The 13,196-nt window shown below is 42.6% G+C and overlaps 1 protein-coding gene across 3 annotated transcripts in view; it reads left to right on the plus strand.

Moving 5' to 3' along the window:
- GRIK1 (glutamate ionotropic receptor kainate type subunit 1) overlaps positions 1 to 13,196 on the plus strand; it is a 246,962-nt gene that overhangs the window by 195,964 nt on the left and 37,802 nt on the right. For all 3 annotated transcript variants that reach the window (XM_030579306.1, XM_030579316.1, XM_030579325.1), the window contains exons 9-11: positions 3,330 to 3,443; positions 7,015 to 7,218; positions 8,051 to 8,274. In XM_030579306.1, the coding sequence (XP_030435166.1) occupies positions 3,330 to 3,443; positions 7,015 to 7,218; positions 8,051 to 8,274 (542 nt within the window). The remainder of the gene's footprint in view (positions 1 to 3,329; positions 3,444 to 7,014; positions 7,219 to 8,050; positions 8,275 to 13,196) is intronic.

Raw genomic sequence — 13,196 nt, forward strand, 5'->3', positions numbered from 1 at the left:
GGCAATCTCAGCAGGGAGGCACTGAAAGCTAGTCCCCTCCAGGATACCGTTGAAAAGCACTGGCACACCAGTGTGATGAAGCATGCTGTTCTGAGAATGGAGTATGCCAGTCCTCAAAGCCATCAATCTGCTACCTTTCATAAACTTTCAATTTAAAATATATGTATACTGAATGGACCAGACCCACAGCTGGCCCTGTCTCTTTAAATCCAAGGTAAATTGGTTAACTCTTCTAGCCTAAGATGGCAGGTGATATTTGTAACATCATTCCAGACTGTTTTAACGAATCAATGAGTGTGGATCATTATATGGCTATTGATCATATTTAAATTGGCAGTTTAACGCAGATGGCTTATATATCAGGGTTTCTCAAACCGGGGTCGCCGCTTCTGTAGGGAAAGCCCCTGGTGGGCCGGGCCGGTGGGTTTACCTGCCCTGTCTGCAAGTTTGGCGTGGCGCAGGCCGAGGGACTTACTGCCACCATTTTCAGCAGCTCCCATTGGCCTGGAGCAGCGAACTGCAGCCAGTGGGAGCTGTGATCGGCCACACCTGGGGACGTCAGATAAACCCACCGGCCCAGCCCACCAGGGACTTTGTCTACAGAAGCAGCGACCTCTGTTTGAGAAACCCTGTTATATACCATTTTCATATTGATTTTGCTCCTCAGAGTGGAGGATGTTTTTTCATTAGCTCAGGTTAAAAAGTAAAACCTGTGGTGAGCTTTGTAAAATGTATCATTGCTTAGTAACAGATATTTTGATTCTGTATTTCCGGTGGTTTGACAGTTAACTTGGCAAGATTCTTTTTCTAACCTTTCAAAAGCCTAGAATGTTGGTACAGGGAATCTGCTCGTTTTGTGCATTTTTTGCATTAATTTGGTCTAAGGCATATCATGCTTCATTCATCAAGTTTTTTATTAGCATAGAAAGACACTGAATACTCTCTGAATATCTTCTGCATGTGTCATTTCATCACGAGTGTCTAACAATAGATAGATAATGAAAAGCTCCATTTTCAAATTGCTGTATTCAGATGTCACTTCAGGGCCAATCCTGGAAATGCTCAGTGCCTTCAATCCCCACTGAATTCAGTTCCCATTGAAGTGACATACTCAATCCAATAAAAATTGAGGGCACATAGGCCCAGATCCACAAAGGTACTTACATGGCTAAGCCCCATATTTAGACATCTAAGTCCCAGCTTTACGCTCCTCTGCTATACACAAAACTCCTGCTTAGCTGCGACCTAACTCTGTAGGCACCTAGACTCATTTAGCACCTACATTTCTGCTGTAAATATTCCCTAGGGGCCTATGTTTCTGCCTATAGGCATGCACACTGCAGCCCTGTTGTAAGCACCCAGGCACCAATCACCCACCTAAGCCCCAGTGCAATCCACAGACTGGGGGGAAAGGTAGACAGAGGAGTGCCTGGCTTGCTTATTTGGCCTGATCTGGTGGTGGGGAGAGAATGTTAAAGTGGAAAGAGACCCAACCAGAGAGGTGGCAGATTCCTGTTCAACTCCCTTCTCCTCATCAAGGAGAGAGGAGAATTGAACAGGGTGGGCTCCTACCTCCCAGGGGGTACCCTAACCACTGGGCTAAAGACTGTGAAATGCTCCCCCTCCTCACCCCCAAGCTACCTTGTGTGGAGACAGACAGACATCTCACAAGAAACGCCTTTGACTTCTAAGTCACTTGACTCCAGAAGAGGCTTCCCAGTTGTGGAGTGCAAGCAGAGACAGGGGCAGGGCTTAAGACATACCCCTGCCCTGTTCCAGTCAGCATCTGCCATTGGCTAGCAGGAAGCTGACTAGTTGATGGCTTTTTTGGATGGCAGTTTAAGGCCCCTATCTTTCTCCGTTCATTGTATAGGGAGCCTAGCCACCTATCTCAGGCTTTGTGGATTGCAGTGTTGTTCCTGTGATTTTTCTAAGCGCTTAAAAGTTGGGCATTGTGATTCTTAACATTGAAATGCTTATGTCCCTTTGTGGATCTGGGCATTCATGTCTTGTAGAAGACATTTGACACCTAGCAGGATCAGGCCAATACAGAACAGTGGTTCTCACATTCAGCCTGATTCTTCAATGTGCCAGTTGTCTTGTGAGGTGCTAAGTGACTTCAGCAGGATTTAAGAGCACTCAACATATTGCAGAGCTGGGCACTTAGGCCCCTATTCAGCAAGGTACTTGAGCACATATCTAACTTTAGGCACATGTGTAGCCCCATTGAAGTGAATGGAGCTACTCATGTGTTTAGTTAGACGTGCTTAAATACTTTGCTTAAAAGGGGCCTTGTGCAAAGTTAGGCAAGTAACATTTTTAATTACGCCTATTTGGAGGCACAACATTTTTTCAGGAGGAAAATTTATGCATGAAAACTTGTGTGGGGTCAGTTATTATTGCCCAATTTACAAATCTATACAACTTTATTTTAAAAGATATTAATACCAGAAGGATTTGGAAATAAAATCTCGATGATTTAAACTTGAATATGTATAAAGTTTATATTTATCTGAATAAATTAACTTTACTTTTGTAATTTGCACCACTGTAAAAATACTGATCCAAATCCATTGACATCAGTGAAAGCCTCCCTCTTGCCTATATTGGGCTCTGGATCAAGCCCTAAATGCTGGAGTTACTACTTATTGTGGGGATTGGAAAGGAATCTAAACCTACATTCTCCTTTAGTCCTTTGCATTTACTGACAAACGCTGATCGGAGGTGAAGTGGCATCACCTTGATGGTTCTGTCATATCAGTAGTCAAGAAGTGACTGGAAAAATCATTTGTGCCTTCAGCAGGTTCAGAGCAGAAGTAAAAGGCCAGTGAATTCATCAATCTGTTTCAGCATATTTATCCACGCTTTTAATCTGTTGTCTTGGAAAGGAAAGGTCTTGCCATATGTTTCAACTTTACCATTTACAAAAAGAAACAATTTCATGAAAATAGATATTTGACATTTTTAGGAGGAAACAAAATCAACACGTTCCACTTTTGTAGTAAATGGGCAAATGCACAGCTATATTGACATACCTTATACTCTTATGGTTAATTCATTTCAACCTGCTTTTGAAATAGCAGTGTGTTCCTAATGATTTAAATACGACAATCAACCCTTTGATGATGTTCCCTTATTTAGAATTACAACCAGTTTGTTCCTGAAACATTTCATACTGCTGGTGTTTTAGTCTATCATAGTGATGTATGGTATCAATGTTCTTTTTTTGGACTGTGAACTATATTGCACATTTATGGAAAATTATACATAATTTCACTGAATGCGATCCCTGAGACTTAGCAGCCATTTATCTATTTTGTTCTGCGCAGATTGGGGTTTGGAACTCAAATAGTGGCCTTAATATGACTGACAGCAATAAAGACAGATCTACCAATATCACCGATTCACTGGCTAACCGAACACTCATAGTCACTACCATTTTGGTAAGTCCTGCTGCACAGTGTTAATATTATTATCCATAGTGTAAAATAAATCATACATTGCTTACATTGTTTTACATATTTATACGAAGCCTTCCTTTTCAGCCTTAACTCTGTACTTCATCTTTTGTGGTTCCCTGTACCAATATATGGTTTGACAAACCACCCCATGTTTTAGCCCAGCATATTATTTGCATATAGACACAGAATCAAACTGCCCACTATCCATCTATACACTAAAATAGTCACATTTCCAAATTATGTTTAGCTTATCTCTGTACTTTGAAGAAACAAGTTGTGTTTCTTTCAACCAAGAAAATTTCACACACCCAAATACTAACTTTTATAGTCAGCATATACATGTTCTGACTTCTCACTACAAACAAGGTTGGATGAGAAGAGCAGCTTATGGTGCAGAGTGAAGAGACAGATTCTGGTACATCCTCACCGGTGTCTAATGGAAGTTACAGTGGGGAGGACGGGTTGAATTGTGTATCCTCCAGCCATCCTGATCCCTGTCTTCCTGGCCAGTGCTGCTGCTACTTGGGCTGTGCTCAGGGCTGCCCAGAGGGTGGGCCAGTGGGGCAATTTGCTCCAGGCACTGGGCTCTGCAGAGTCGCCTACAAGACTGGCCGAGGCTCCCTCCCTGGCCCCGGCCCGACCACGCCTCCACCCCTCTCCCGGAGCCTCAGTGCATCCAGGAGCCTCTCTGAACAGCTGCAGCATGGCTCCAGTGGGGCTTCTGAGCTCTTCCCCACTCAGAGCCATGTGGTAAGGGGGAGGGGCTATGAGCTCCATGCTGAGTGGAGGGAGCTCAGACCTGCTGGAGCTTGCAGCCTCTCCCCCTTACCACGTGGCTTTGAGTGGGGAGGAGCTCAGGAGCCATGCTGGAGCCACGGTGCACCGCTGTTCAGGGACACTCCTGGATGCGGTGCACTGAGGCTCCAGGTAAGGGGGAGCCAGGGGTAAGGGGCTGGGGGTTGGATAAGGGGCAGGGAGTCCTGGGGATAGTCAGGGGACAGGGAGGGGGCAGAGGTTGTGGGGGAGTGGTCAGTGGACAGGGAATGGGGGGGTTGGATTGTGGGCATTCCAGGGGTCTGTCAGGACTCAGCAGGGGGGTAGATAGGGGTCAGGGCAGTCAGGGGACAGGGAGCAGGGGTGGGGTCCTGGGGTGGTGGTTGGGGGGGGGTCTCTGGGAGATGGTGAGAGGACAAGAAGCAGGATGGGTCAGGGATTCTGAGAGGGGCGGGCAGTCAGGGGGCAGGAATTGGGTGGGGGTTGGATAGGGGCAGGGCCAGGCTGTTTGGGAGGTACAGCCTTCCCTACCCTAAAGCTCATTCAGCAGTTTGAGGCTTGCAGAAGAGCCAAGTTGTTAGCTTTTCCACTAGAGCTACCATCCCTTTCACTTCTCAAATGCCAAATTATAGTCTATATTTAATTTCAGTGCCATAGGGAGATTCATGTCAGAGGAGGGTAGCTTCATTTAAAAGTAGCCACTGGGGGAGGGAATCACATGAGAAGAGCAATATCCTACACCACCTACCTCCTTCCCAACCCTACCAAGGGAGACCCCCCCCCCCCGCCCCTGCATTCTCTGAGGCTTCAGAGGGGTTAATTCAGTGGTTATCAAACTTTTGTACTGGTGACCTCTTTCACATAGCAAACCTCTGAGTGCAGACCGCCTCCCCTTATAAATTGAAAACATTTTTTTTATGTATTTAACATTATTATAAATGCTGGAGGCAAAGCAGGGTTTGAAGTGGAGGCTGACAGCTCATGACCCCCAGTAATAACCTTGTGACCCCCTGAGGGGTCCTGACCCCCAGTTTGAGAACCCCTGGGTTAATTTAATTTTAGCACCCTGTGTCCATCCACATGCATGTGCTATTTTGAGCATTTCAGTTTTCACAACATAGGCTCATCCCAGATTCTGGACAAGCTCAAATGCTCAGTTCGTGGAGTATGTACATAAGCTATACTAAAGACAAACCCACAGTAACCGTCTCCAGTTTGTGAGGGACCCCATGAGGCCAATCTCTAGGAAACAGATAAATGCATGGAGGTTAAGTCCATTAATGATTATTAGCCAGGATGGGTAAGGAATGGTGTCCCTAACCTTTGTTTGTCAGAGGGTGGAGATGGATGGCAGGAGAGAGATCATTTGATCATTACCTGTTAGGTTCACTCCCTCTGGGGCACTTGGCATTGGCCATTGTCGGTAGATGGGATACTGGGCTGGATGGACCTTTGGTTTGACTCAGTATGGCTGTTCGTATGTTCTAACGTAAATGAACCCAAAGTTATGGAGACAGATATGAGTCAAGGAAGCCAGCAGAGTATCAGAAACATGGAAAAATCTCTGACTGGATGCGTTAAGGCATTTAGTCACAAGCTGAGGTGGTTCAAAAGTTCTGGATTTTTTTAAGCAGAATTTTTTTATTGTTTCTTTAAACAAACACAGCAAACAGCAAATATTTGGCCACACACTTCTGAAACCCCAAACCATATTCAGGTTTTGGCAGACTAATTTCAGCTTTTCAATTAAAAAACCACAACAAATTTTGAAGGAAAGCAGACATTGTCCGTTATTTTTTTCTGATTTTTAAAACCCCCTAGTTTTCGATCCAAGAAAAGTTTTGATGAAAAATATTTGTCCAACCCTTTTAATGAGCTTTAGTGCCTTTCAGCACTAGCTGATGCTGAGAACCAGTGATACCTTGTAAAGAAGTTTTCTCAAAACTGGGTTTTTGCCGAGATGCGGAAGGTTTATTTTTCCCAGGGCCGCCTGTGGCAGGGGGAGCAAATGAGGCAATTTCCCCCAGGCCCCGCAGGCACCCCCATGAGAATATAGTATTGTATAGTATTGCAATTTTTTTATAGAAGAGGCCCCTGAAATTGCTTTGCCCCAGGCCCCCTGAATCCTCTGGGCGGCCCTGGCTGTGCTGGCTGGTTCTGGGTTCCCTGGAGAAAGGGAAGTTGAGATTCCTTGTGCCCTCTCTGCTGACTTTCCACTGCCAGGAGCCCTGTGCTTTAGGTTAAAACTACAGAAGCCTGCCTTGCACAGAGCTAAAAAGGAAATACCATGCGCACAAAACACTCTACCTATGCTATTTTTTTATTCTCTCCCATGAATATATTCCAGTCAATGGCTATATTATTTCATACTTTTTAAATTTTGTTTTATTTAGAGAGTCAATTTTCAGGTTTACTTTATGATTCTTGGTCTAGTATTTATTGTACTACTGCAGTATCCTTACCCATTCCTTAACATGGGATCTTATACAGTATAGATCTTGGGCTTGATTTTGGAGGCGCTGAGCACCAACAACTCTAATTAAAGCCAATGGGAGTAACAGGCCCTCAGATCCCATGAAACTCAGAACCAGTACATTTATAGCTGATTGATTTGGGCAATTCACTAACATATCTAAGATGACTTTTAATGGACATAGTACATTTGTTGCACCTATACAATTGTAGTAAATCATCCAACTATTTGTGTAATGTATAAACGGAGATTATCTGAAATGTATCTCATTTCTATTGTTACATGTTTGGTGTGTTTATTCTATAGGAAGATCCCTATGTTATGTACAAAAAGTCTGATAAGCCCTTGTATGGAAATGACAGATTCGAAGGATATTGCCTGGATTTGTTGAAGGAACTGTCAAATATTTTAGGCTTCATCTATGAGGTCAAACTAGTTTCTGATGGTAAATATGGAGCCCAAAATGACAAAGGAGAGTGGAATGGGATGGTCAAAGAACTCATAGATCATGTAAGAATGAATTGTTCTGTCTTTATTCTACTTTAACCTAAGATAGTTTATAAGAAGCCAAGTCATAAGAAGTGTTTATATTAACAGGAGAACTAGTCATTTTTACAGAGCAGAAAAGCCCTTGAACAAAGACAAGTACTTAGGGTCTGCATTTTGGGGGGAAATCCTTCCCCCCGGTGCTGGGGTATTCTAGGAGGGAAGAAATACATTCCCCCACACTGCAGACCTGATCCATGGCTACTATGACAACCCTGAGACTACAGTAGTTCCCCCAGCACCTGGGCCCTTACTCTGCAGCAATGATAGTTAAATCTCCATAAGTAGACCCAATCTCCCCTGCACAACAGTAGCCAGGGAGCCGCTTCATTTCGCTGCTCTGCAGTTCATGAGCGGTGCTGAGCCCTCCTGCAGGCTCTGCAAATCATGCCCTACCCTATCCATTAGAAAGGTGCCCGTATTGTTGCATCAAAGGATCTTGGTGTCTGCAAAGACAAGGAAAAGCTTTGATTTGTTTGGGTGCTCACTTCCCATGATTAATATTACAGACATATCCATTCTGCTTCTGGTAACGTCCTAATAATGCACTGTTTTGCCACAGTTTTTTGATGTAAACTGTTTCAGTCATACTCAAATTATTATAGCTCTTCTGAAGTAGTTTTCTGCCCACAATGACCTTTAATAAGGAAACCAAGAATTTTTATTTTACACTCAATTACAGGCAAAACTAGACATGTTTTAGCTTGCTTAATACCCATGGGAAAAGGTGGAAGGAATAAAAATATGCTTGTTGAATGCAAAGAAAATGAGAATATTTTTCAATTTGTGTTCCCAGAAAGCCGATCTGGCAGTTGCTCCTCTCACTATCACCTACGTAAGAGAGAAAGTAATCGACTTTTCAAAACCCTTCATGACGCTTGGGATCAGTATTTTGTACCGGAAACCCAATGGCACAAATCCTGGTGTTTTCTCCTTTCTCAACCCTCTTTCTCCTGATATTTGGATGTATGTCCTCCTAGCCTGCCTTGGAGTCAGTTGTGTACTCTTTGTAATTGCAAGGTAAGTTTAAAGACTGTGTGAGAGACAACCTCTTTACTTCCCTTTTATCTTATATGTGTTGCACTGATCACACAACATATACTCACTCCACTAATGACAATTTAATGATAGTCTAGGAATTTTATACAGTACCAAAAACATTGCATTCCGGAGGGATTGTCTTGCATTATTTTTATATGAAAAAAAATAATCTTAGAGTGATGGAATTGTTCTTTACTTAAGAGTTTAAGGGAGAAAAAATAAAATTGATAAAATTTGTCATCAGTTACTTAATAGAAATGAAAATAGTGCATACAACTGCTTTTCAGCACGTAGTTACTCCTTTATAAACACTGCACTTTTCAACTAACAGTGCATACAGTTAAAAGCCAAGAAAGAATCTGAAAATCTTTGTTGCTGAAGGGTGGAAGTCAGCTCAGATCAATTCACTCTGAAAATTCAGAATAGCATAACAAAGAACCCAAAGGCTTCACTCTGCAAGATGTTCCCATACCTCTCTCTAAGGTGAATTGTCACAGGAAGTACAAAGCATAGTGTACTCTCAAAACCCAAGTGACAGCCATATACAAGAAGGCACTTATGATTCAGGGGACCATGTGTTTAACTTCAATAGGACTTAAACTGGGCTTAAAATTAAGCATATACTTAAATGCTGTCCTGAATCAGGGCCTCTGCTAACAATGAACTCCTAACCCATGGAAGAGCAAACTCCTAATAGAATACAAGAAGTTTAGAAATGACAAGTTTAGAAATGTGGGGGGGGGGACTTGATTAATTAAAAGTTCAACAAATTGTGTTTAAAAACTGAAAAGGAAAAATATGAAAATATGATTGACAGAGTTCAGCAATACTCCTTTCTTAGCAATTCTGGAGTCTGATGTTCCAATGCCATTCTTACATGAATAGTTCATATATAAGTAGTCACATTAACTTCAATGCTACTACTGGTATAAATAAGGGTTAACCATTTGAATAAAGGTTTGTGGGATCAGACATCTACACTGCATATGAAACTTTCCAAGATATCCCTTCCTAAGGAATTTCAATATTTTATATATAAAATATTAATTCAACATTCCTTGGATGCCATATTTGAAACAATTTTTTTTTTCTGATTGCCTTTGATATCCATACTAAGACTCTGTAAAAAGTCATATTTATTTTTACTTTTTCCACTATTTGGAATTATAATTTTCATCACAATTTATTGAACATTTTCCAACCTTTACTCCTCCTTCCTAGGAATATATATAAAAATATTTGTCTGGGTTATTGGCTTTTCCATTACCAACAATTATTTTTTTCTTCTGACACCCTGTAAAGCTTTTCCTCCAATTTTATTATGTATTGCTTTGAATATAAAACAGTGACATAATTCACACTAATGAAGGAAAAAGAGCATCAGAGTAGATACTCCAAGAAAATAAGTTTCAAATAATGTAACTCTTCATGGTCTAACATTTATATAATACAGGTGGCTATAGGATAATATATAAAGCTGTAATGCTGTATTGTTGAAATTCTAAATATTCCTCACATCAGAGTAAAGATACAATGTAAACATTTAATACAAAACTCTTGTAAACGCTCATGTAACCCTTCTGCCCGTCTGAGTTGGCAGCAACAAGGGCCCGGGTTCAGTATCTAGGGGTTCTGTTTCAATAACACAATGCAAAGCCATCTCGAGCCCCCACCCAGTGACCTGGGACAATTACATACCACCCCCAGGTGCCTCTAAGAGGCAATACTTCCCCTTGCGCAAGCACAGTCTCTGAGTGTAGCAAAATCCTTTTAATAAAGGAGGGAAACAACGCGGCATTATGTTGGGGAAACACCACAAACAGAATTCATAACACAAACCATGAGCAAAAGACGTCCCCCTCCCCCAAGTAAGTTTGGCAGTATCCTTTTTCCCTCAGGGTCTTAAGTCCAGCACCCAAAAAAATCACCCAAAGTCCAACACCCCAAAAGTCTCTTGAGTCCAGCAACCCCCAAATCACCCAAAAGTCCAACAACCCAAAAGTCTCTGTCCCTGGTCACTGCAGCCCCAGAGTTTAAAAGTTTATCTGCAGAGTTTTACCTCCCAGGCTGGGGGGTTGGGGGCACAGCAGTGTTAAGGGGCACCTTATGTGGTCCGAGGCCAACTGCCCACCTCTCTATGGGGTTCTGCTGCAGCCTTCACCGCAGGCCACCCCACCAACTGCTCCACTCCTCCAGCCGTCTTGTGAGCCACTCTAGCCGTTCCACGAACTGCTCCGCTCCACCTGCTGTGCTATGAGCAGGGCTGGCTCCAGGCCCCAGCGCACAAAGCGCGTGCTTGGGGCAGCATGCCATAGGAGGCACTCTGCCAGTTGCCTGGAAGGCGGCAGGCGGCTCCGGTGGAGCATCTGCAAGCACGGCTGCGGGAGCTCCACTGGAGCCACGGGACCAGCGGACCCTCTGCAGGCATGCCTGCAGGAAATCCACCGGAGCCATGGGACCGGCAAGCGGCAGAGCGTTCCCCGCGGCATGCTGCCATGCTTGGGGCAGCAAAATGGCTAGAGCCGGCCCTGCCTGTGAGCTGCTCTAATCATCCCACAAACTGCTCAGCAATATATCTTCACACACCCCCAAGCACTCAGTGATTTCAACTTTGAGTAATTTTAGCTCTTTAGTGATTTCAGCTTGTAGCAGGGGAGCCTCAGTGCTGGTGCACCACTAGCCCAAAGTGAATTTAGCTCAGCAGTCTGTAACTAGACTCCCAATGGAATTCAAATTAGCTGTGATATTCCACAGTAGAGAGAGGAGGAGGTGCAATTGGTATTTCAGGTCCTCAAAAGGGGCCTATACCACCAGGTACAAATACCTGTCCCCAGCCTCTCTCAATTCACTGGGTTTTGGAACCCATGCCCCTTGTCTAGCAAGTGCTACTTAGTTGATGGCGAGTCCCTCTGTCATAAAACACTTTCATTGTTCTTGATTCACATAATCAGGACAATTGTCCTGCCCCAATAACAGAGAAACTGGGGATCCCACAGCAGCCAAAGTGACCATTTTGGCTGCTGTGGGTTCATGCTAGGTGGGGTGGGTGTGCCTTTGCAAACAAGATCAGCCCTTGAACTTCTTTTCCACAACTTGCCACAGTTCACCACCCAATGTCAGGATAGAGCTCATCCTGACTCTGCTTATACTCAAACTAATTTGAGTCAATTAAAATTGTATCTTTTGATTCCAGAGACCACAATGAAAAAGCAAATGTAATAAAATAGCATCATAATAGCCTCATGTTAGTCATTCCGATAACATGTATACACACAGTCTGACTTACTATACAGCTCTGAGATGAGTTACATAGTTCTTGTCATGAGTTCTCCGCACCACAAATTATGATTTCTTTTAATTGGTGAGCTCCCTTATTTACAAAAGCAGTCCCACAGAGGTCAGTTGGATGTGGTTGTGTATTTCTTTATGGCTCACAGAACAGCTTTCTTTTCAAGTGGAAGCACTGTCCAAATGCACTCTATCATATATGTCAAACTTTGTCTGCTTTCTGGTTTCAGCACCAGTGCCCAAGGCAAACTACAGTGATGGGGCAATTTGTAGGTTTTATTGTTGTTTTGTTTTAAACTGCTTAGAGTGTGGGTAGAGGATCATGGGACAAGTCATTAGTGTAGATCCTAGTGACAGAAAGAGTTCATCCATCACTGACGGCTAATCTCATATCAGCCACAAGACTGTGCACAATTAGTCATGATTTCCCACAAGCTCTTGCAGTAGCTCACTGTACCATGAATAATAATTCTAACTGCACACAAATCATCATCTCATTCATGGCTGATATTAAATCTGCCCATCAGTGACAGTTTAACTTCGTTCTGTTGTTGTGCGCCAAGACTAAAAACATCCCACAGCCTTCTCCTCCCAGGAACACGGAGAAGGAAAAAAAAAAAAGAGCAAGCCCCAGTTTGCCCTCAGCCCTGTAAATCCTCTAGGAAAACCCTGTCAAACTCAGAAAACAGACAAAGCTTTAAGTATATGAAAGAATGCACCAGATATGCCAAGTAGTCAAGAAAGCCACCCAATGGGCTATACCCAAATGCATGCCCAAATGAACACAAACAAAAAAGAGGAAAATAATATTGAATCATCATTCCTTGTGTTTCACTCTCTCAACTGCTAAACATTGCTCCCTTTAGGTAAAACCAGTACTTTGCCCCTGGAACAATGATAATTCTCATTTTCTAATTTTTTAAAAAAATCCTTAGAAATATCAAGCTTTATTATTCTTGCTGATTATTTATTTAGGAAAACAGGAGACTCAGGGCCCAATTCAGCAAATGACTTAATAAAGTTTTATTCATGTCAATGGAACTTAAAAGCCTGCTTGAGTGCTTTGCTGAACTGGTATCTAGAAGCAGTGCTAAATTAGTTGGCAAATAGTTATGCTGAAGGTGTTCAGTAAACACCTGACATTTAAACTTGCTTCAACAAGCTAGGACTCCGATTACACATCTAGGAAAAGCCAGAATAGTCCATTCACACCTCCAAATCTGTTTTTCATCTGTTAAAGATTTGCTTTTTTCACTATGCATTGAAAAGGTCAATTCTCAAGAATCTTTTGGTGAGATACTGGAGGCAGAGCTCAAGAAGACCCTCACACACAAATCTCCACTATTCTAGCAATGCTATAACAAATAAACTTCATTGTTGCATTCTCATTGAGAGAAATATTCAGGGATAATATTTATGGACATGTCTGTTGTACTTCTAAAGATTTTTTTTTCAGTGGCATGACTCATATCTTAGTCCTCCTTAGGTCTCACATAGCATTACCATTGTAATTTAAATTTTGTATAAAGTGCCATAATTATTAAACAAATAGCTATGCCTTATCACTATTTGTAAAGTTACTGATTTTTACAGTTTCTTTTTAATTCTTCTCC

This window comes from Gopherus evgoodei, chromosome 1 (genome assembly GCF_007399415.2).
Source record: "Gopherus evgoodei ecotype Sinaloan lineage chromosome 1, rGopEvg1_v1.p, whole genome shotgun sequence".
NCBI lineage: Eukaryota > Metazoa > Chordata > Testudines > Testudinidae > Gopherus > Gopherus evgoodei.